General features: G+C 40.5%; 1 protein-coding gene across 2 annotated transcripts in view; it reads right to left on the minus strand.

Annotated features, from left to right (window-relative positions):
* Positions 1-5,870: 5,870 nt before the first annotated feature.
* Positions 5,871-24,257, minus strand: part of TYRO3 (TYRO3 protein tyrosine kinase) — a 94,728-nt gene continuing 76,341 nt past the window's right edge. For both annotated transcript variants that reach the window (XM_060760782.2, XM_060760778.2), the window contains exons 16-19: positions 23,853-23,962; positions 18,795-18,954; positions 13,663-13,799; positions 5,871-11,126 (exon numbers count right to left, since the gene is read on the minus strand). In XM_060760782.2, the coding sequence (XP_060616765.2) occupies positions 10,754-11,126; positions 13,663-13,799; positions 18,795-18,954; positions 23,853-23,962 (780 nt within the window). In that variant the 3' untranslated portion in view covers positions 5,871-10,753. The remainder of the gene's footprint in view (positions 11,127-13,662; positions 13,800-18,794; positions 18,955-23,852; positions 23,963-24,257) is intronic.

Raw genomic sequence — 24,257 nt, forward strand, 5'->3', positions numbered from 1 at the left:
GAAATGCCTCTAGAACATGGTCCTATAGCCCGAAAAAACCCACAAGAACCTAGTGATTCCAGCCATGAAAGCCTTCGACAAAGGGAAAATTACTGACAGCAAGGGCATAGAGATGCCAAACGGACAAACCATAACATGCAACCAGCCTGAAGCCTATAAATATCTGGGCATACTACAGTGGGCAATATCAAGCATGCACATGTGAAAAATGTGGTCAGCAAAGAATATATCCAAAGAGTCAGAACGGTTTCAAAGAGCAAATTAAATGGCAGAAATACAATCAAGGCTATCAACACCTGGGCCATCCCCATCATTAGATACACTGCTGGAATTGTGAACTGGACACAAGCAGAACTGGATGATCTGGACAGAAAAACAAGAAAACTGATGACAATCCACTATGCATTGCACCCGCGTAATGATGTCGACTGACTTTACCTGCCCAGAAAATCAGGAGGCAGAGGGCTTCTGCAAGTGAAACAAACGGTAAAAGAAGAAACATGCACTGACAGATTATGTGAAAGGCAGTCAAGAACCAACATTGAGGGAAGTCAATAGTAATAAACTGCTTCAAGTGCAAAAGACAAAGAGTGAATACTGTAAAAACACAGTTTAGAGCAGAAGAGAAAACTGGCAAAAGAAGGCTCTCCATGGACAGTTCCTGGGAAAAATTGCAAGCAAAATTGACAAAGAAAAACATGGATGTGACTCACAAATGGAACTCTGAAAAAGGAGATGGAGGGCCTGATTCTGGCAGCCCAAGAACAAGCCATTAGAACCAATGCCATCAAAGCCAGAATTGAAAAGTAGATGACAGATCCCAAATGTAGACTCTGGAAGGAAGCAGATGAAACAGATCACATCCTCAGCTGCTGCAACAAGATCACGCAGACAGACTACAAGCAGAGGCATGACACCATTGCTCAGATGATTCATTGGAACTTGTGCCACAAATATCATCTGCCTATGACAAAGAACTGGTGGAATCACAAGCCAGAAAAAATTACAGAAAGTGAACACGTCAACCTACTCTGGGACTTCCGGATTCAGACAGGCAGAGTTTTGGAGCACAATACTCCTGACCTCACAATCGTGTTAAAAAAACAAAGTATGGATTGTTGATGTTGCAATCCCAGGTGACAGCAGGACTGAAGAGAAACAACTTGAAAAACTGATACGATTGAGATCAAACTGCAAAGACTCTGGCACAAGCCAGTCAAGGTGGTTCCGGTGGTGATCAGCACACTGGGTGCAGTGCCTAAAGACCTTGGCCTGCACTTGAACACAATTGGCTCTGACAAGATTACCACCTGCCAGCTGCAAAAGGCCACCTTACTGGGATCTGCACACATTATTCGCTGATACATTACACAGTCCTAGACACTTGGGAAGTGTCCAACGTGTGACCCGATACAACAGCCAGCAGAGTGTCTGCTGTGGACTCATCTTGTTGTGTTTTAAATAAATAAATAAATAAATAACTTTATTTCTATCCCACCTCCTCTCTCGGGGGGGGGGGGGGGGAATGGGGGGGGGGAATGGACACAGGGCGGTTTAAAACATAAAGTGACAGACATTCCATGCCATAAAATGCAGGAAAACAATAACAATTGCAAACAGATGAGAACATATTAAACAGCAAATATCAAATAATAATAGAACTGAACAATAAATTAAACATAACTAAAATACACAATTTGACAATACACATTTAAAGTGTGGTTCAATAATTAAAATTATTAATAGTTTAAACAGAGAATAGGATGTAGGCAAAGTTGGAGAGGTTCTAGTTACACAAGGAAGGAGCTGTGCTGAAATGTAGCAAGATAGAGGTTTTGTGGGCGAGTGTTACTTTTGTCAAGGAAATCGATTGCTGGATTGGATTGTATCCCTTTGAAAAATTAAGGGCCTAGTTTGGGGATGCTTGTGGAGCCATTTTTGTTGCCAGACTCAGGTGACTTGTCTAAAATATTGTGTGTCAACTTTAGGTGATAAAAGAGTTAGATCTATTTTTGGACAAGCACACCTGTCCAAATGTATTCTCCCTTACAAACCATCAAGAGTGTTAAGACCTTCCGGAGAGGCCTGCTCTCAGTCCCGCTACTTTCGCAGTCACGTCTGGTGGGGACGAGAGACAGAACCTTCTCTGTGGTGGCCCCCTGGCTATGGAACTCTCCTGAATGAAGTTAGATCTGCCCCCTCCCTCCTAACCTTTAGGAAGCAAGTGAAATCCTGGATGTGGAACGAGGCATTTGCAGAGTGATGGCTGAGACCGGTAAATGACTAAATTATTGACCACTGAGTTGGACGATGTTTTTATCTTGGTAAATGGTTTAATATATATTTTTATCTTATATGTATTTTAACTTATTGTTTCTGTATGATGTTTTAAAGGTTATTATTGTTAGCATTGAATTTTTGCTGTTAGCTGTTCTGAGTCCCTCCACGGAGGTAGAAAAAAAAAGGATATAAAAGTTTTAAATAAATAAATAAATACTTTAGATGCAGTAGTCAAGCTACTGTGTGCTCAGGGCTGGACTATTGCAGTGCCCTTTAAAGGAACTTCTTCTTCAGCCTAGTCCAGAAGCTGCATCCACTGCAGAATGTTTTGTCCAAACTTCTGAATGAAGCAATCGACAAACATGACTTAAAACTTATGTTAAAAACATTGTGCTGGCTAACTATTTTCTACTATTTTTTTAAAAAAATATTTAACACGGATAATATTACACCAAAAGGGTAGAATTCAAAGACATAGCTTTGTTAGTCTGGATCAGTATGCAAAGAGATAGTGTATCACTTAGACCAGTGGTCCTCAAACTAAGGCCCGAGGGCCGAATGTGGCCCTCCAAGGTCATTTACCCGGCCCTTGCTCAGGGTCAACCTAAGTATGAAACTACTTGAAAGCACACAATAATAACAACAATCCTATCTCATCAGCCAAAAGCAGGCCCACATTTTCCATTGAAATACTAATAAGTTTATATTTGTTAAAATTGTTCTTAATTTTAATTATTGTATTTACTGATACAGTGTTTTTGGCACTATAAATAAGATATGTGCAATGTGCATAGGAATTCATTCATGTTTTTTTCGAATTATAATCCGGCCCACCAACAGTTTGAGGGACAGTGACCTGGCCCTCTGTTTAAAACGTTTAAGGACCCCTGACTTAGACTGAGAGAAAGAAGGTTGTACAATATCCCTTTGTACACCAAGGGCCGATCTGCACCTACCTATTATCCTGGGTTTCCATGGCGGAATAGGGTGGATTCAAATCTTGGGTCTCCAGAATCATAGCCAAACACTCAAACCACTACATCATGTTCGTCCTCCACGCCCTAACTGACATCTATTGGCTGGATCACAATGCATATAAGTTTGGGTATTGTGTATATTATACATTTTATTTGTTGTTCGATTATTCAGATCAAATGGTTTATAAGTACTCATTAATAACTAAAGACTCCAACACAGAATTATTTCCTTCATTCTGCAGGAAGACAGGAAAGTGTAGAAAGAGGGGGGAAATGCTGTTGCTCCCTTCTAAGGCTGAGACTGTGGAAATGGCAGCACATTCCACCCAAGGTTGCCATTTGTCTCTCTTTAAGCATTTAATAAATGTGAAATCAGCACAGTAATTGTTAGGGATCACACTGAGAAAGATATATTTCATATCATTTTGTATTTTCTAAAAATTAGATTGTCCCCAGACATTGTACTTTCTCTTTTGTAACCTGCTCCCTTGCAGAAATTCTATTCTGCTCAACAGCATAAGACAATGTAGGAAAAAGGCAAGCCTGCGTTTGCAATTTGGTTTGAAATGTTCTTTGCAAATAGTTTTCCTTCTGAGGCTTCTTGGAATTGTTTGGTTTAACAATTTTCACTTAATAGCTAGCCTGTAAATTTGATTAGTCAAAGTCAAAGATGCTGACAACTATTGGACCAAATTCTGTATTTCCTTACTAAATATGAGATCTGTTAAACAGTTTGAATTCAAGCTACTTCAGCCTTTTCATAAAATAAATGATTCACTTTATGGGTCCAAGCAATATTAATTATACTGAAGTGTTAACATTTTATTAAAACATCGGCCAAAGAGAAAATACATAACATTTTATTCATCCAATTTTACAAAGTTTACCAGGGAGATCTGAAAGATTTTATATTGATTATCTTTTGGCTGACCAATCTTCTGAAATTACTGCCAAAGTTGCAAGCTTCTGTACAGCAGCAATGAATGAATTTTATTATACGGTCACAGACCAGGAGTTGTACAGCAGCAATAGCTTGCCAGCACACGATGGCTGTCACAATCTTAAAATATTTTATTCTTTTATCTTACTTTTATTGTTATTTAAACATACACATATTTAATACTGGTTTAACTCTTATACTTAATACTGTTTTTTAAAAACTTATTTATTTATTTATTGCATTTGTATCCGCCTTTCTCAGCCTTACGGTGACTCAAGGCAGTTCACAGAATTGGAAAATTTGATGCCATACATTCATAAAATACAGTTAAAAACATTCAACCCAATTAAAAACATATGATCACCGGTGTCATCCTGTTAGAATCATTATCCAGCAGCATTGTCTAGGCATTCCATGTTCATTCTCCCTATTTCATATTTACCTATTCACAGAGGCGGCCCTAGGTAATTTTCAATGGTAAGCAAACAGTATCCCCCCCCCCAACCAATCATTGATATGGAGCAGGAACGAGAGGAGCTAGGTGAGGTTCAAGGGCCCGGCCCTTTCGGGAAGAGGATCGCCCGGCAGTGAGGCAAGGAAGCCGAGGCTCCCCCCGAACTGCTAGGGCTCTTGTGAGCCGAGGGGGCTCCCCTCAAGTGGCTGTCGAGGGGCATTTACAGAGGCGCCTCTGTGCCCCTGGCAAAAAAAGTGTACTGCAACCGCTTACTTTGTGTAATGGACGAGCCGCCCCTGCCTATTCAGCTGCATTTCCAAACGCTTGTTCAAAAAGCCAAGTTTTTACTCTTTTTCTGAAGGTCAGGAGGGAAGGGGGCAATCTAATATCCCTAGGGAGGGTGTTCCACAGCTGAGGGGCCACCAATGAGAAGGCCCTGTCTCTCTCCCCCGCCAGACCCGCTTGCGAGGAAGGCGGATCAAGAGCAGGGCTTCCCCAGATGATCTTAAGTTCCAAGATGGTTCATAAGGAGATACTGCTTTAGAAGCTATGTTTAATACTGGTTATTGACCAACATTTTATTTTTTATACACACATACACACACATGCGCATAACAAAATGTTTTTAGAAATAGTAATCATATGTAGATTTTAAAACTTGACTTTTAGTTAAGTGTGGAAAGGCTTGCTGTTTGTTAAACAAAAGCATCAAAGGGATATTAACTGTCATTTAACATGTGATGCTTTTGTGTGCTGAAATCATTACTCTTATGTTGGAATGGACTAAGATGTTAGCATATGTTAGTGATCACAATTTTTGAAAATATACGGAAATATTTAAATTTATGGAAATACCTCTAATATGAAAGCTTTCATAACACCAATCTCCTTTCAGATAAATCAAGTTAGAAAAAAAGAAGCTGGCGATAGAAGGCCTCATACATAACTGTTAACTGAGTGAGATAATAGAAATCTTTCTGTGAGTGCTAGAACATAGTAGTAATACATTCTGTATGTTCTAATATACACCCACATTCTCTATCTCAATTTTTGTCTGCCTAGTGTTGCAAATGCAAGGGTTGCCTGATTTAAAACATTTTATGTAATTGTTTAGCACCTATGGTGGCTAATTTTCTTGATTTTTTTATTCCAAAGAGGGTTTAAAAAAAAAAAAAGCATCCCCCAAAAGACAATATAGTGTGAATAAAAGGCAAATCACTAAGACACAGTACATATTTTATTTTTAAAAAAGCATAAAAACTAAATACATGCTTCAGAAAATTTGATCTTTTAAATGTACATTTGCTTTTCTTCTTAAGCCGCTGCTGCAGGAAACTTTAGCTATATTCTTATGCATATTTATTTGGGACTAAATCCTATTGATGTCACTGAAACTTAATTCCAAATAAAGAGGCACAAGTGAGACCTGCAACAAATCATTAGTGTGGAGTATTTCTGTGCATGGCTTCAACCACTCTACTCCACTATCTTCCTTCTGTATTTTAAATCTCCCCCAAACATTAGCTAACATTCTGTTCCCACTGAGTACGCTGAGTCTTCATTGGAGTGCTTTGCTCATCGCCTCACTTTAGTCCTTTTGTACTTCTGCAAACCTCACTGCCGTCAACCAAGAAAGAAATTCACCACCTCTCTTTTGTGCATGGATGGTGCAGTTTTGGCTTCATAAAGGCTGGAACTGAGTTCACTATTAGTACATATATACTTTAAGATTAAACTAGTAATCTTGTCTTACTCTCCAGGATATGAAAATACAGGTATAGTTGAAAGACAGCATAATTATTTAAGAATTACATTCTTACCAGTTACTTGTTGGAACATTTTGTGTGAAGGGGGTAATGTCCAATGCAACCATGTTGAATTGTTACAGATGTTTTGAAAAGGGTTTTGTAGAAGATATGTTTGTGGCAATTGATCATAAACATTCAAAATAAGCTATTTCAAATTAGGCTGAAATTGAAGAATGAATCATGAAACTTGGATCTTTATCATAAGACATTATAGAACAACTGCTTGGAATACATCTATTTGGTCTCAACTCTGCTACTTCGTTTCAGATGCCAACTATAACATTTTCAATGCTTACTGTGTGTAGGGCCTTCAAGTCACCTGTCAACTTATGGTGACCCCATGAATTTCATAGGGTTTTCTTAGACAAAGAGGTTTTGTCACTTACTTTCCTTGAGATATAGCCTACATCACTAGGTATTCATTATCTCCCATCTAAATACTAACCAAGGCTGATTTTGTTTAGCTTTCAATATCTAATGCTTTCAGGGTATAGACCACTATTAATATTCTACCAGTTTCACTAATTTTTGTATTAGCAAGAACCACAACAATTTACTGGTTCTTAGTAATATAGTTTTGTGATTATATGCTCAGCAAATACCACAGTTAATGAAGCCATACTGCTGATGTTTGTATAAAGACCTTTTTTCTAGATCCACTTATTGTGTTGTAACTTTTTGTGATCTTTCTAATATTTCTGCACATATTTTTATGATAACTTAATGGAAATGGATTAATAAATGTTTAGCAGCCCTTAGCCATACCATTTTAATTGCCACCATACAACATATTTCACTCTACCTATACCTTATATAATATACATGTAGTGGGCAGGTTTGGGTTCCAAAATTATAGATTTTTGTATGTCCTGTAGATAAGCCAATAAATGAAAGGCAGCACCAAGCCCCTCTGACATGGTGCCACTTCTGACATTTTTGAATAGTTTCACATTTACTGATCAAAAGCAATGATTGGCAGTCGAATCCTGTTTCAACACTGGCAATGGGATGGCATCCTTTAATGCGCTTAAGAATGGGAAGTTAGAATAGTAAGTGCAAGGCATACATTAATAACAATAATAAGCAAGCCTTGCTATGGCTGGAGTGCCAATTTGGTAGGATGGTAATAGTTGGGGAAAGGACCAGGGTGATCACAATTGTAGAATATGCTGCATAATAGCTATATCTGCCTTACATCACTAATTTTGGCTAAAGTCTGTCTTAAGAGTGATTCAATTCATCTGCTCCATTCAAAAAGCAGCAAAGAAAGGTTTCATGTCAATAAGGGACATTTAGTTCCTCATACTCTAACATTCCAAGTCCTTTTCTTCTCAGCTCAGGTCTCTTCTGGTATTGGAGTGAGAATGGGAAGAAAAGTCCTTGAAGGCATGGGAATATGCTAAGATATGGGAGACAAACATTCAAGTTATCCTTAGGCATACACTTTTTGGCTGTAAAAAGCTTATCCGCTTGTCATTTTACATATCAATGTGACAGACACATATGAAAAAATATGTCTATGCCCATCATTTCTCATTTTCTTCATGTGGGTTGGCAGGCCACCTATCGTGAAACGTAAGGGAAAATGCTTTTTGCAACAGTGAAAATAGAATTTCGGGATACTTGCAAGGGATTGGGACCAAGTGTGCTTCCTCCTCCTGATGAATCCCTCCCTGCCTTTTAACATGGGAGGGTATAAAGCAGATTAGCTTCTTTAATCTAATTTGTTTTGCAGATTGTACAATGTCCCATAAAATTGAAGAACAACTGAAAAAAGGACCCAATCTTAGCCAAATACTTTGCCTTTTTTGTTTCTCAGCATGCTAAAAAGAGCTTTCCCCAGTGTAGTGTCCTACAGATGTGTTGGGACAGAATATCCATCAGTCCCACCAAATGGTTAGTGGTGATGGGACTTGTAGTTTTAAACATCCTGAGAGCATTAGGGAAAGCTATGCTGGAATGGCTTTGATTTATTTCATCTATAGGATTAGTGGAAGATGAGAAAGACCAGATCACTCCAACTGTAGAAAATGTACCACCTTAAAACAAAAGATAAATTAAAAGTTACATATGATAAAGTGCATGTTAATTAATAGACAAGGCTTTATAAGAGCCCTTCACTGGGATATACTGGATGATCTGACCTCCATTAAATTCTAGATAACCTGTTCTATGGGAGAAAATGTCTCTTAACTGAGTGGCTGATGCAACCAGGAAAGCATGAGTAACAGCACAATGCTATCAGTGGTATTCCCTTACTAATTTCTGCCCAGACAGCATATATGACATAGATCAGATGCACCGTAAGTCAAATGAGCAAAGTTGACCACTCCTAGTCTCATGCATGCTGCTGCACCACCATATTAGCAGAACTGAAGTTACGTTGTGCTATTTCATAATGATTATTGATTGGGGGGGAATCTATCCTGAAACACAGTTTAGCAGTCAAACCACACTCTGTAAGTAAAATTTTAAACTGATGTTATTCAAAATTTCTGGGTTTTATATAAGGGCCAGGGGGCAGGGGAGGCTACATAGGACCTACCTACATAGCCAGTAATTGCTTTCAACATCCAAATATTTTAATATCAAAATTTCAGCTATGACATATATTAAGTCTGAAGTTGGAAAATCCAGTAGATATTGCTGGAGTACAGTTCTCATTATCCCCGATCATACTGCCTGGGATTGACTGGATTGACAACACTTAGAAGCCACAGGTTCCCTAACCCTCTGCTGAATTCTCTCAATGTAATTATGTTCCAAAACACTTGAGTTGTATCACACCCAATGCACCCAATGTAATTCTTTTTCTCTGTGTACTCACATTCCTTGCATCAGAGAGACCACTGAATACTCAGAGAGGAAATGTATATTTGAAAAAATTCAAGAAGCCATGAAAAGACATCAGTTCCTTAGGGCTTACCTACCCTATGTTAGGAAAATTTATACAAAAGCATTGACTAACATCTTCTTTTTTCAAAGCACTTGTTATCTTTTCAGTTCTGATTAATCACACAAGCTGATTTGATAAGTGAGTGTTTAAAAATTAATATTTTCTACTGGAATACTGCCAAAATGGATAACGCCATCTTCCAATCTGCATGAACTTCTGCATAATGCTAGAAGATCTTTTAGTAGGTGAACCAGTGGTTCTCAAATTTTGTCTGAAAACTCCTCTTTGACATAAAAAAGTATACCATTGGCATCTAATATTTCTCCTGATGCCAGCCAACTGATTTTTTTTTGATTCAGCTAATGTTTATTTAAGTTTCAGAAAAGAAGAAATGGAATGAAATTTGCTTTTAATATAAAGTGCTGCTTGTCATTCTTGCTTGTATGTGTATTTTGCCCAATATATAGCATTTTGCAGAACTCAATCTTCTAAATTGAATCAAGTCCAGCTGAGTTCAGTAGGGCTGACTCCCAAACTGATGGGTACAGGATTGAGCCAATATTCCACAAGATGCCAGCCTTTTCTCCATTGTTTTCTTAAAATATCTTTGAATTTTGCTTACGCCCATATACATTTGCGCCCTTCAGTTTTGCTTTTGAGGCAACTTTGCTTGTAATTAATATTATGGCAAACAGGAACCAAAAATAGGCAAGAAAGGCCAATCCTGTGATGAAGGGTGGGAGACATTGGAATTTTGTTGTTTTGCTGCTCTATAAGTCTTGAGGAGTGTTTACATCTGGCAAACAAACACAACTCTGAGGAAAAGTGCAATGTTTCTTCATCATATAGAAGCAGTCACGCAGATCCCAGTTTGAGAACCACTGAGGTAGACAAAAAGGTCTAGACAGAACTGTTAAATTAGATTCACTCTTTTCTCATGCCCTGAAAGAGGATATAAATCAACAAGAAAACCCAGCAGAGAACTACACCCCCACCCCGCTCATATATGCTGGTCCCGAACGTGCTTGCCCGGAGCTGGAAAAATATTACAAAATAATGAGTGCTGTATAGCACCCTACTTGACCTTCAGTACTCAGTTAGAATTCTGTCAACAAACTATCTACTGGATGGAACAGGCTGAGGCCATTTCCACTAGATGCCACTGATTGCTGCAGGAAGGTACTCTTAGAAGGCCAAGAGGTGATTAAGATTTGTGGTCATTTTGAGCGGTCAGCCTCAACGACCCAAAAGCTGAAGGAAGCTACAGATGTAGCTTGCATTACAGCTACCTATGCTGGTTAATAACAGCCCCAAACTGTCTCTGTAAAGCAGAACCCTATGATGATAAAGATACATATGTCTCATTGGAGGAGAATGATGAGTCTCTTTTCTTGCAGGCTAACACTGTTTGGCTCCCATCTCCAAATCATAAAGAAGACTCCTGACTTCCCCATCCGGTACACCTGGATGTCTTTCACTTTCAGCATCATTCCCAAGGCACAAGGGGCTCATGATGTAACGATAGTCACTGGTGACAGGAGCGGCTGCTCCTGTAATGTTCACTTCACCGTCCAAGGTTCCAAAGGGACAATTCACTGTGGCATCATTTCTACAAGCTTCTTGTGGCTTCCCAATGTTGACATAAAGAGGATCCTGGCTGGTTGAGAGCAAAGACAGTCTTGCCAAAATCATTTCAAGTTGCAATTTCAGTGCTGCAAAGTTAGGGCGTAGCTTGGGTTCCGAATGCCAACATCGGCACATGAGATCATACCTGCAAGAAAAACAAAAGAAAAAACACTGAGGAAAACAGCTTTGGAGCAGCCACCCAATAACCAAGTGAGTCCCTCACTCACTAGACTAATTAAAAACCATAATGTTCGTGTCCGATTTGGAGAATCCAAAATGGCATCGTATGGTGCAAATATAATCACAAACTATATCACTAACTAAATATGTGCTACATTTTGGTTGTTTCACAAAACCAATTACATATGGTTATGTTGACTCTTTTTAATGACAGATCTAATCCTGAAACTGATATGGTGATCAAATACTGTAGCTTCTTACTGCTTTCTAGCTCAGTTCTGGTCTTGGATCTGCATTCCACATGCCTTTATTAGTCTGTGCAGTTGCTTAGAAGCTATCACCTACACTCAAAAGCTCCCATATCTTAACAGGACAGTGGGATGAGGAAATATTTTCCAACCAGAAGACAAATTTTAATTATGGAAATGTCTTGGAGAAAACATTCAAGCAGAGATTGGGGCAAGGCCAAAGTAAAGTAACTCTTCTAATTAATTCCTCATGTAATTTTCACCATTTGGACCTTTCCCCATCAAGGAAACACAGTTCAATTCTATGCAAGTTTGCTCAGATGTAGGATCCATCACAACAGCTTCTCAAGAGGCAAGCCAGAGCTCAGTTCCATGCATGTCTATCTACATTTGGGTAAGCCCCACTACAAGAGCTGCCCAGAGCTCTTTTGCAAGAGCACTACTGCACTGAAATTGTTATTGTTTCCCCAAATCCAATATTTCCCCAATATTTGAACAATAGATGTAAACCGGAGTACCTACAATAGAAAACAGAGGTAGTATTTCTCTATTTATCCCACCTTTTATTTTCCTCCCCTTGCATTATGTGAAGAGATACACAGACTGTGATACAGTAATAATGCTCAAATGTCTCTAGTCACACTGGCCACATTCGTTAACTTCGCCTCCATAGATCTGTGTAACACAGACACTTTTTGTTTCACTGCATTTCCTTCTTATTTTTAAAGCGCGAAATGCTGATTTAAAAATTTGGTATGTTTTCAATAAAGTGTGATTGTTGAATTATGAATGTCCTTTTATAATATACAGATATGTACATACAATAGTATTTAAGCTGCCTGTCCAGTGAGTCATTTTGAGCACAAACTTCTTACTAAAAACACTACATAAAAATAAATAGAAAATGACTATGATTATGTATCAAAGATGATGTATAAAAACCCATATGCACTTCCCTAGGAATCAGTTACTTTGAGAACAGTAGAACCTTCTTGCTTCCAGGTAAACAGGCATAAGACTTACAACAATATAGTGTATATAGTGCGCTCTCAGTATCCTTGGGGAATGGTTCCAGGACCCCCTAGTAAAGGTAAAGGTTTCCCCTGACATTAAGTCTAGTCATGTCCGATTCTGGGGAGTGGTGCTAATCTCCATTTCTAAGGCGAAGAGCTGGTGTTGTCCGTAGACACCTCCAAGGCTATGTGGCCAGCATGACTGCATGGAGCATCATTACATCCCTGCAGAAGCAGTACCTATTGATCTATTCACATTTGTGTGTTTTCAAACCGCTAGGTTGGCAGAAGCTGGGTCTAACAGTGGGAGCTCACTCCCTCCCTGGATTCAAAACACCAACCAAGTTCAGCAGCTTAGTGGTTTAACCCGGTGTGCCACCAGGGGGCCCTCTGCAGATCTCAAAAAAGTGCATGCTTTAATCCCCATTAAAAATCCTAAAATAGGAGCAGAGATGGTGGCCAAGTCTGGCTGCCAGATGCACCATTAGGAACACATTCCTCAGGCTCCCCTTCCTCTAGAGAGAATGTCAGCTGCCTGCTTCTGTCTTTGAGGCACAAGATAGAAATAGGAGACTGGTGGGCTCCCTGGAGGCAGGGACCAAAAGGATGAACACTGTGCAGCGCACTTGGGGGTGGGACTTGTCACAGCTTCTGCTGCTGTTGTACAATTTTAATAGGAACTTATTTGCTTCACCTTGCATTTGCAGTCTCTCTGTAAGCCTCACAAGATGATCTGCCACCCACCCACTTCTGCCTCGCAAAGGCATCCTACTACCTTGAGGCAGAAGTGGGCAGTTGGTGTACTCCACACAGTAGTTTCTAAGGTATAGAACTATGTAAATCTGAATCCATAGTGGGTTGAATCTAGAGTTCACAATCCCATGGATATGGTGAGCCCACTGTATTCACTTTGCAGACAGCAGTTACATTTCTTTCTTCGTTACTAAAGAATTTTCCAAGCACCTTGGCAACGTTTGCTTGAAGACATGTGGAATAAAATTTAAAAATAGGGGAAAAACAACAGTTTAGATACAATCACACTCCCCTAAATGAAGAAAGAATTCTTCTATACAGAGCATCCCTTGGCAGTGTCTTCTGTTCAAATTCAAACAAAATATACCTGAGCTGCCTGAAAATGTGGCTGTGCTTATGTTTAGCTTCTGTTTATCTTGCTGTGGCCTTCAATAAAAAAAAGGTATGTTCCTGTTTGGGCTACAACATCCACCAATCAACTACTTACACATCCTCCAGGCACTCCGGGGGTTGCTTCAATCTGTTCCCACTGATGAGGTAGTTATAAATTTCTGCATTCTCAATGCCTGCGTAAGGAGTTTGCCCTCGGGTCACAATCTCCCACATTGTCACACCAAATGCCCACTAAAACGCCAGTTGGAGAAGGCATGAGAGATGGAAGAAATATAGTTAAGCAACTGCTTTCAACAAAAGGAAACACATTATTTTCATTTAACATATTTATTAAATTGTGGCTTGTTGTGGCCTTTGGCTATGAAAAATAATATCTATATGAATGAATGATTTGCTGCTAAACATTCTGCTCAGTTGATTTAAAGAGGTTATATGATTGATTAGATGGAGTCCCACCATCCTCTTTAACAGACTAAAAGGCCAATATAAGGCAATTCATTCTGCATGTTGAAGCTGTGGTAGGGTGGGGATAAGCCTAAAATATAGTGGTTGATTTAAGGCCATATAGTGAGTTTAACACTGAACAGAAATCAGGAAGAGTTACCACATTCTGCTGGAGACATCATAGAAAATAATGACCACTGCTCATCAAGGAATTCTATACATCACAACAGTTAACACAAATGAATAACCATGGCACATTATAACAGGAACAAGCTATAGCAAGCCTTGGGCGTGCACTTTCTCATTTCATTTCCCTGTATTTGCATGTGATGCAAGGAAATATAAAGCACAGTTTATAATCTATATAAATAAAAATTTAATGTTCGTAAGTGGGATTAACATAACTCAAAAACCACTGGACAAATTGACACCAAATTTGGACACAATACACTTATCAGGCCAATGAGTGACCATCACTCATAAAAACACTGAAAACAAAGTGGAAGGACTTAAAAAGGCAAAAAGTGAAAAGACGCTACAGCTCATGTGCAAAAATGACTCCCCCAGCAAAGAAAACACACAATAGCATAACCACTTTCTCTTCCAGACTAGAGCTCCCAGCACCCCCTAGACCAGGAGAGGAGGATGATCCAAATGCACTGCTTCCAAGATGCAAGCTTTCTTCTCCTTGGATTTCTCTGAGAGCATCCCAATCCCTGCATATTTCCAATTTCCTATTCCTGGGCTGCAATCCTCCAGATAGTTAGTTTAGATAGAGGTAGGTAGGTAGGTAGATAGATCGACCAGGAGGACTGCTGGGAGCTGCAGTTCAAGAATAGGTATACAAGAAAGACAGGGGGGGGAAGGAAAGGAAAGAAAAGGGAGGGAAGGAAGGGAAGAGGAAAAGAAGGAAGGAAGGAGAGAAAGAAAGAAGGAGAGAAAGGGGGAGGGAAGGTTGGCCACAGCAACACGTGGCGGGTACAGCTAGCAAATTATAATGTCTTATCTGACAAAAGAAAATGGTTTGTTGAAAACATAGTTGATAAACCAGGGGACCAATTCCCAATATGACTGTGATTTTAATATCACATTTACTTAAATATCTAAGTTGTAAGCAACCTGGTACCTATCAAATGTTTCAGACCAAAACTCCTATCACTCTTGTTTGAGTTAATAAGAATTGTAGTCCGAAATATCTGCAGAGCGGCCTGGAGGGTGTGAGGAGGCATTTTTTAAAAAAGTAACTGCATGTAGCAGCTCATGGTCTGCCTTTTCTGCGCCATTCTTTTAAGTCAGAATGGAAAAGAATTATTTCCCTTTCCTTGCATTTGATCACGATTTTCAATGGGTTTCTGGAGCATTAAACTTTCCCCCCCCCATATCAGGAGCCACTTGAGAAACTGTAAGTCGCTTCTGGTATGAGAGAATTGGCTGTCTGCGAGGATGTTGCCCAGGGGATGCCCGGATGTTTTTACCATCCTTGTGAGAGGCTTCTCTCTTGTCCCTGCATGGAACTGACAGAGGGAGCTGGAACTGACAGAGGGAGCTCATCCACACTCTCCCGGGATTCGAACCTGCAACCTGTGGGTCTTCAGTCCTGCTGGCACAAGGCTTTAACCCACTGTGCCACCGGGGGCTTCAAGCACTATTTATTTATTTATTTATTTATTTATTTACTGTATTTGTATACCGCCTTTCTCAGCCAATTGGCAACTCAAGGCAGTTTCCAACAAATCAGTATATATAAAACGTAACAGATAAAAAACATTAAACAGTATAAAACATCATAAAAGCAATAAAAGCAACTAAGCTGAGAATAAAGAAATCTCTATCTGCATGTCCAGTTTTAAGGGAAATGTGAGTTTTTGTTTTCCTTCTAGGCCACTAAAATTTTGTAGAGGGAATACCAATGGCTACAAAACCAGGCAAGAGGTTTGTGCAGGCCATGTGTTGCTCTCCTCTATTCTTATCTGTTGTGCTGGATTCACAGGATGGTCCTCCTGTTAACTGGAGTCTTGAAACAGTTCATCAGAGAATTAACTCTCTAGGTGCTAATATGGTGCCTCTATATGCCACTGTGTGATGAAACACGACTTACTGCTATGTATTCTCACATTTATCCAATGGCTAACTAATCAATGGATACATGAGACAATCCATGACCACAGCTGAACCCTAAAATGCAATCACATTTTGTACAGCAGTTATTTTAGTCAGCATTCTGAAATGCATATAACTAAAATATAACTGCCATGATGCAGTAATCACTGCTGAACAGGCACAATAGAGGGGAAGATCCTAACTCCTTTGATGTATTGAACGTTGTACGCTGTGCAAAAGAGTAAGCTGGAAAATGTGTCATGAAAACTGGAAATTAGCCCGACTCCCTCAGTCTTCAAAAGCTGAGGACAAAGAGGGAGGGTTGGACATATATTCAAGTAAGAGCATGCTTTGAATATCGGTGCTCTTTTGTGCACCTGTGCTTCCAATTTAATTAAATGTAGATTATTCCCAGTTTTCTTTTTCCAGTGAAGTCTGAACACATTGCAGACTTCAAAGTGAGGACCTGGGGGAGAAGTTAAATGCCTAAGAAAAATGGAGATGTTTTGATCACATGGCCTTTGTCTTGCTTGGGTGACAAAAGGAGTTGATTCAAGCATGTCTCCTCTGCGATATACAAAGAACTGTACTTTCATTCATTCAGTGGCCAATAATTCTAAATAAAATTAAAATTACAAGTATAATTATTTATTTGCTTGATTCTTTATCATATGAAATAGGTTTGTTGTTGTATGTTTTCAAGTTGTTTCTGACTTATGACAATCAGAAACATATCAGAGGGCTTTTTTGGCAAGATTTGTTCAGAGGGGAGTTGCCTTTGCCTTCCTCTGAATCATGCAATCTCCCCCAGTAGCGCAATGGGTTAAACTCTTGTGCTGGCAGGCCTGATGACCGACAGGTCAAAGGTTCGAATCCAGGGGTGGGGTGGGGGTGGAACGGGTTGAGTTCCTTCTGTCACCTCCAGCTCCCCATGCGGGGACATTAGAGAAACCTCCCACAAAGATGATAAAAAACAAACATCTGGGTGTCCCCTGAGCAGCATCCTTATAGATGGCCAATTCTCTCGCACCAGAAGCAACTTGCAGTTTCTCAAGTCACTCCTGACATGGAAAAAAATCTTATTTTGGGGGGGGGGAGGGGTTGTGAGAAGTACAAGAAAGGAGATTACATCTGAACATGAGGAAGAACTTCCTGACTGTGAGAGCCATTCAGCAGTGGAACTCTCTGCCCCAGAGTGTGGTGGAGGCTCCTTCTTTGGAAGCTTTTAAACAGAGGCTGGATGGCCATCTGTCAGGGGTGATTTGAATGCAATATTCCTACTTCTTGGCAGGGGCTTGGACTGGATGGCCACGGTGGTCCACGCTCTTGTCACATCCCGGTTGGATTACTGCAATGCACTCTACGTGGGGTTGCCTTTGAAGACTGCTCGGAAACTACAACTAGTCCAGCGAGAAGCAGCCAGATTGCTCACCGGAGCGATGTACAGGGAGCACACCACCCCCCTGTTACATCAGCTCCACTGGCTGCCGATCCAATTCCGAGCACAATTCAAAGTGCTGGTTTTAACCTACAAAACCCTATACGGTTCCGGCCCAGTGTATTTGTCCGAACGGATCTCCCTCTACATCCCACCTCGAAATTTAAGATCGTCCGGGGAGGCCCTGCTCTCGACTCCGCCACTATCACAAGTGAGGTTGGCGGGGACGAGGAGCAGGGCCTTCTCAGTGGTGGCCCCTCACCTGTGGAACTCACTTCCCGGGGAGACTAGATCAGCGACCTCCCTTCTGACGTTCAGGAAAAAACTGAAGACCTGGATATGGGACCAAGCTTTTGGACATGCTGGCAGCTAAAGGAAGATCTGACGACAAACATGGACGAATTGAATGGAATGGATATATGGAACTCTGAACACTGAGCATGAGATTGTTTTGCTATTTTATTATGTACTAATGTTTTTAACTTGTTAACTGTCTAAATTGTTGTAGGTATTGTTTGTTTATTGATTCAGGCATCGAATTGTGCCGTTGTTTGTAAGCCGCCCTGAGGGCGGGGTATAAGTAATTGAAATAAATAAATAATAAATGAGGTCTCTTCCAACTCTTTGATTCTATGATTCTATTAACAGGACACAAAAAATCACAAAGAGAAGATGAGAAGGATAAGAGAAAATTGAGCTAAACCAGAAAAAGCCACCACAATTAGCTCCAGTTTGGTTAACCGAAATTAAGGAAACCCTGGCTTTCAGCTGGTTTATGCCTACCTTTTCCCCACCCCCTCCAGTTCTAAAAACCTGCTGTCCCTTTCTTTGGACAGAAAAGCTACTGTCATTTGGTGGTTATTCCCAGCTGATAGGCTGGGTGAAAATTATTATGAATGTAGCTTTGTAAGCAAGAGTTGTCATACTAGGACTGTGATGGTGAACCTTTTAGAGACCGAGTGCCCAAACTGGGAGTGTTTGGGCACCCGGACATGGCAAGCAGGGGGAGGGGGAGTGCCACCACTGTACTAGGAAGAACTTATAATTATGGAATTGCAAAATAAAATTGAATTATATATTATCCTTTTTTTGTGAACTAGATTTCTATCCCCAAAATACATGACCTGACACTGATCATTCTTACACTGACGTATGTCATTTTCAGATTGAGAAGACATCTAGGGAAGAAGTCTCATTATCCCTACTTTTTAACCACTTAGCTCATCAGGAAAAGAAGCACTCACCACATCGCTGTGTGTTGTGTAGAGATTGTCCGCCAGACTTTCCAATGCAAGCCACTTCACTGGCAGCTTAGAGGCACAGCCCTGACGGTAATAGTCTCCACTATAGATTTTCTTTGAAAGCCCAAAGTCAGCAACACATACATTCATGTTTTCATCCAGCCTAAAGAAAACAAAATAATGAAGAATTTAAGCAACTCAGAATATCCAGGTACTAGAGAAAGTAAAAGCAGATACAGGTTTCCTCCTTCATATTACCTCATCCCTTGTGTGAAAGCAGAGTTTTATGTTGATACATGATAATCAGAACACCAAGAATGTTTTACACTGTTGGTAATGCTGAGCCAAAGGTAACAACATCTAGGGGCAGGCTAACATTATAAGCTATAGTCTCTAACTGTTTAAGCTTGGAAAGGAGTCTTCCACAACCTGAGCAGGAGAGAATGATTTCAAAGTGAAGAAAGAATTAACTTCACCTTCCTTCCTCCAGGAATCCATGTAAAGATAAGGAGGCCAACAACTGCCTAAGAGAGTCCAGCTGGGACAATCCTTTCCTTTGCACTGCTTAAAGGCCTGTGTGTCCTGAGGGAAGGACAGACAAGGACAAACCTATCTAACTGGCTATTGAAGAGTACACACCTACAGCCTGAGAAACATCTGCAGTTCTTTGCTTTTTGGTTTGTTTGTTTTTTTAAAAAATAGTTTGACTCACACACCCCATATCCTTATCCATTCCAAGTATGCCTGAAACCACAGATAATGGTGAACCCTATTTTGACTATACTTGAGCCAGAAACATGCCATAGAATTGCAAACACTTTTGGGGGAAAATATTTTTGGAGCATAGTTAAATAAGTGAAACTGTGGATATTAAATCTGTTGGATAAGAGAGGGCACATTATAGCATTTTACTGTAGTATTGTAAAATGCAAAATCAAAGAATCATAGAGTTGGAAGAGAACCCGTGGACTATCCAGTCCAACCTCCTGCCAAGAAGCAGGAAAATCATATTCAAAACACCCTGGATAGATGGCCAGCCAGCCTCTGTATAAAAGTCTCCAAAGAAGGAGCCTCCACCACACCCTGGGGCAGAGAGTTCCACTGCTGAACAGCTCTCACAGTTAGGAAGTTCTTCCTAATGTTCAGGTAGAATCTCCTTTCCTGTAGTTTGAACCCATTGTTCTGCATCCTAGTTTCCAGGGCAGCAGAAAACAAGCTTGCTCCCTCCTACCTATGACATCCCCTCACATACTTATACATGGCTATCATGTCTCCTCTCAGCCTTCTCTTCTTCAGGCTAAACATGCCCAACTCTTTAAGTCACTCCTCATAGGGCTTGTTCTTGAGAAGCTTGATCATTTTAGTTGCCCTCCTCTGGGTACATTCCAGCTTGACACCATTTCCCTTCAATTGCAGTGCCCAGAATTGGACACAGTGTGATTCCAGGTGTGGTCTGACCAAGGCAGAATAGAGGGGTAGTATGACTTCACTGTATCTAGACACTATACTCCTAATTATGCAAGCCAAAATCCCATTTTCCTTTTTAGCTGCTGTATCACATTGTTGGCTCATATTTAACTTGTTGTCCATGAGGTAATGGTATTTCATCACAACAGTATATGTACTTCTGAAATTCCTATTTGAAAACATTATGCTTTAAGAATTATACTACATAGTGCACAGGTACTAAAGTAATCAGAATAAAAAAAATCAAAATACTGTAGATGCTGTTGAAGAAACGTTTGTTGTTCAAGTCATTTCCAAACTATAGTGACCCTATCACTATTTTTTTCAGGAGAGGTTAACTATTGCCTTCTTTTGGGGCTGAGAGAGCCTGCCTTGTCCAAGATCACCCAGTGGATTTTGTGGCTGAGTGGAGATTTGAACCCTGATCTTCAGAGTTGTACTGCAACACTCAATCCGGTACACCATGCTGGCTCCCCTGGAAGAATGATACCTTCCTACACACAGAGGCAACATAAACAAGGCAACTAGCATAACTTTTTAACTTTTCCATATACCGAATGGATCTTCATTCTCAAAAACAAGTTCTGAAATAGTAGTCCAGAAGTTTGTTTTTCAAGGTGAACTTAATACTGAATCTGTATATTATAACTATTTCGACCATAACGGATTAAAGGAGGGTTTTTACCTACAATCAATCATGCAGAGCTCTTCAGTCTTTCATTCACGCTTCTGACACTTCATTGGTTCACTTGTTTGGTTCTGCTCCACTCCGATATCTGATTTACTTTGCATCTTTGTGCTCTGTCCCTTCTCTAAATATTCAAGGTTCTTTTGTTTCAAAGATCCTTCTTGTCTTGTCTCATTGACTCTATCTAACTGTTGTTGTTGTTCATTCGTTCAGTCGTCTCCGACTCTTCGTGACCTCATGGACCAGCCCACGCCAGAGCTCCCTGTCGGCCGTCACCACCCCCAGCTCCTTCAAGGTCAGTCCAGTCACTTCAAGGATGCCATCCATCCATCTTGCCCTTGGTCGGCCCCTCTTCCTTTTGCCTTCCACTTTCCCCAGCATAATTGTCTTCTCTAGGCTTTGCTGTCTCCTCATGATGTGGCCAAAGTACTTCAACTTTGTCTCTAGTATCCTTCCCTCCAGTGAGCTGTCGGGCTTTATTTCCTGGAGGATGGACTGGTTGGATCTTCTCGCAGTCCAAGGCACTCTCAGAACTTTTCTCCAACACCACAGTTCAAAAGCATCTATTTTCCTTCGCTCAGCCTTCCCTAAGGTCCAGCTCTCACATCCGTAGGTTATTACAGGGAATACCATGGCTTTGACTAGGTGGATCTTTGTTGCCAGTGTGATGTCTCTACTCTTTACTATTTTATCGAGACTGGACATTGCTCTCCTCCCAAGAAGTAAGCGTCTTCTGATTTCCTGGCCACAGTTTGCATCTGCGGTAATCTTTGCACCTAGAAATACAAAGTCTGTCACGCCTCCACATTTTCTCCCTCTATTTTCCAGTTGTCAATCATTCTTGTTGCCATAATCTTGGTTTTTTTTGACGTTTAGCTGCAACCCGGCTTTTGAGCTTTCTTCTTTCACCTTGATTAGAAGGCTCCTCAGCTCCTCCTCACTTTCGGCCATCAGAGTGGTGTCATCTGCATATCTGAGGTTGTTAATGTTTCTTCCAGCAATTTTCACCCCAGCTTTGCATTCATCAAGCCCCGCACATCGCATGATGTGTTCTGCATACAAGTTAAAAAGGTTGGGTGAGAGTATGCAGCCTTGCCGTACGCCTTTCCCAATCTTGAACCAGTCTGTTGTTCCGTGCTCAGTTCTTACTGTTGCTACTTGGTCCTTGTACAGATTCCTCAGGAGAGAGACAAGGTGGCTTGGGATGCCCATCCCACCAAGAACTTGCCACAATTTATTATGATCCACACAGTCAAAGGCTTTAGAATAGTCAATGAAGCAGAAATAGATGTTTTTCTGAAACTCCCTGCCTTTCTCCATTATCCAGCGGATATTGGCAATCTGGTCTCTCGTTCCTCTGCCTTTTCTAAACCCAGCTTGAACATCTGGCAACTCTCGCTCCATGTATTGCTGGAGTCTTCCTTGCAGGATCTTGAGCATTACCTTACTGGCATGAGAAATAAGGGCCACTGTACGGAAGTTTGAGCAGTCTTTCGCATTTCCCTTTTCTGGTATGGGGATATAAGTTGATTTTTTCCAGTCTGATGGCCATTCTTGTGTTTTCCATATTTGCTGGCATATGGCATGCATCACCTTGACAGCATCATCTTTTAAGATTTTAAACAGTTCAGCTGGGATCTCGTCGTCTCCTGCTGCCTTGTTGTTAGCAATGCTTCTTAAGGCCCATTCAACCTCACTCCTCAGGATGTCTGGTTCTAATTCATTCACCACACCGTCAAAACTATCCTCGATATTATTATCCTTCCTATACAGATCTTCTGTATAGTCTCGCCACCTTCTCTTGATCTCTTCAGCTTCTGTTAGGTCCCTGCCATCTTTGTTTCTTATCATACCATTTTTTGCCTGAAATTTACCTCCAATGTTTCTAATTTTCTGGAAGAGGTCTCTTGTCCTTCCTATTCTGTTGTCTTCTTCCACTTCCATGCATTGCTTATTTAAAAATAGTTCCTTATCTCTTCTGGCTAACCTCTGGAATTGCGCATTTAACTGGGCATATCTCCCCTTATCACTGTTTCCTTTTGCTTTCCTCCTTTCTTGGGCTACTTCCAGTGTCTCAGCAGACAACCATTTTGCCTTCTTGGTTTTCTTTTTCTATCTAACTAGGTTCCAGAAATTATGGGTACTGTAGCAAATAGTGTGCATGAGTTTCCTGTTTTTCTTTTTGTTAGGCATGCCTTAAGAACTCAGTAGAAGACCCAGAAAGAACATCTATTCAATCTCTATCTGCAGGTTTCTCTAACCAAAGTGATATCCTCCAGATGTTCTGGATCATAGTTATCATCATCCCTGTCCAATGGCCATGTTGGTTAGTTCTGTAATCAAAAACATGTGGGTGGAAGCAGTAGAAACTCTGGAGGTCACTAGGTTGGGAAAGGCTAACTTAGAAAATAACGTATTATCGAAGGTTTTCATGGCTGGAATCACTGGGTTGTTGTAGGTTTTTCCAGCTGTATGGCCATGTCCTAGAAGCATTCTCTCCTGACGTTTCACCTACATCTTTGCTAACACTTTGGCTGGGGACTTAGCATGCTGTGAGGCTCATGCCATGGGACACTGTTCAACATGTGTCATGACACTAGACCAGGCATGGGCAAACTTTGTCCATTCAGGTGTTTTGAACAGAAGCTCTCCGAAGCTTTAAGTGCTCTAACTGCCTATTACAGGGAAACAATTAGTAGAGTTGTACAATCAGTAGAGCATAAAAGCCATCAACTCTTCCACAATCACCTCGTTTAACTTTCTTCAAAATTATTGTGTTGCATAGTTTCCTTTCAGGAAAATCATCTCATACCTGGTGACTCTTTGGACTTTCTCAACCAATCTCTTCTGTATTTCCTAACCTTTACAAAGACTTCCATTAGTATATAAGAACACTGTAGACTCACATGCAGTTCCGGGCAGCCAAGTCCCTGTGTATGAAGTTTTTGGAGCTCAAGTACTCCATGCCACTAGCAATATCAATCATGAATTTTAAGAGGGTCCGGAGGGGCAAGTTCTGCAGAAAAAGAGGCACAAAGAAAGGTGAGGTATTGAGGGGGAAAGAAATATTGCAGCATGTAGAAATGCCATGAAAACATTGAGCCCATTCCCAATTTTAAAGATGAAAAAGGACTATTAGAAGAGCACATCATTTAAGAAACCTTACAGTAAACCCTATTGCAGTAGCAGAAGTCTAAAAAGAAACTAAAATATGAGCCTTCTTGGCTTGCCTCTGGCATTTTATGGGCTGAACTATTTCACCGCTGCTATTTAAAATCTCCTTTCTAGAGAGGGGGAAAGGTCTCGGTAAG

The sequence above is a fragment of the Anolis sagrei genome, chromosome 1, assembly GCF_037176765.1.
Source record: "Anolis sagrei isolate rAnoSag1 chromosome 1, rAnoSag1.mat, whole genome shotgun sequence".
Classification (NCBI taxonomy): domain Eukaryota; kingdom Metazoa; phylum Chordata; class Lepidosauria; order Squamata; family Dactyloidae; genus Anolis; species Anolis sagrei.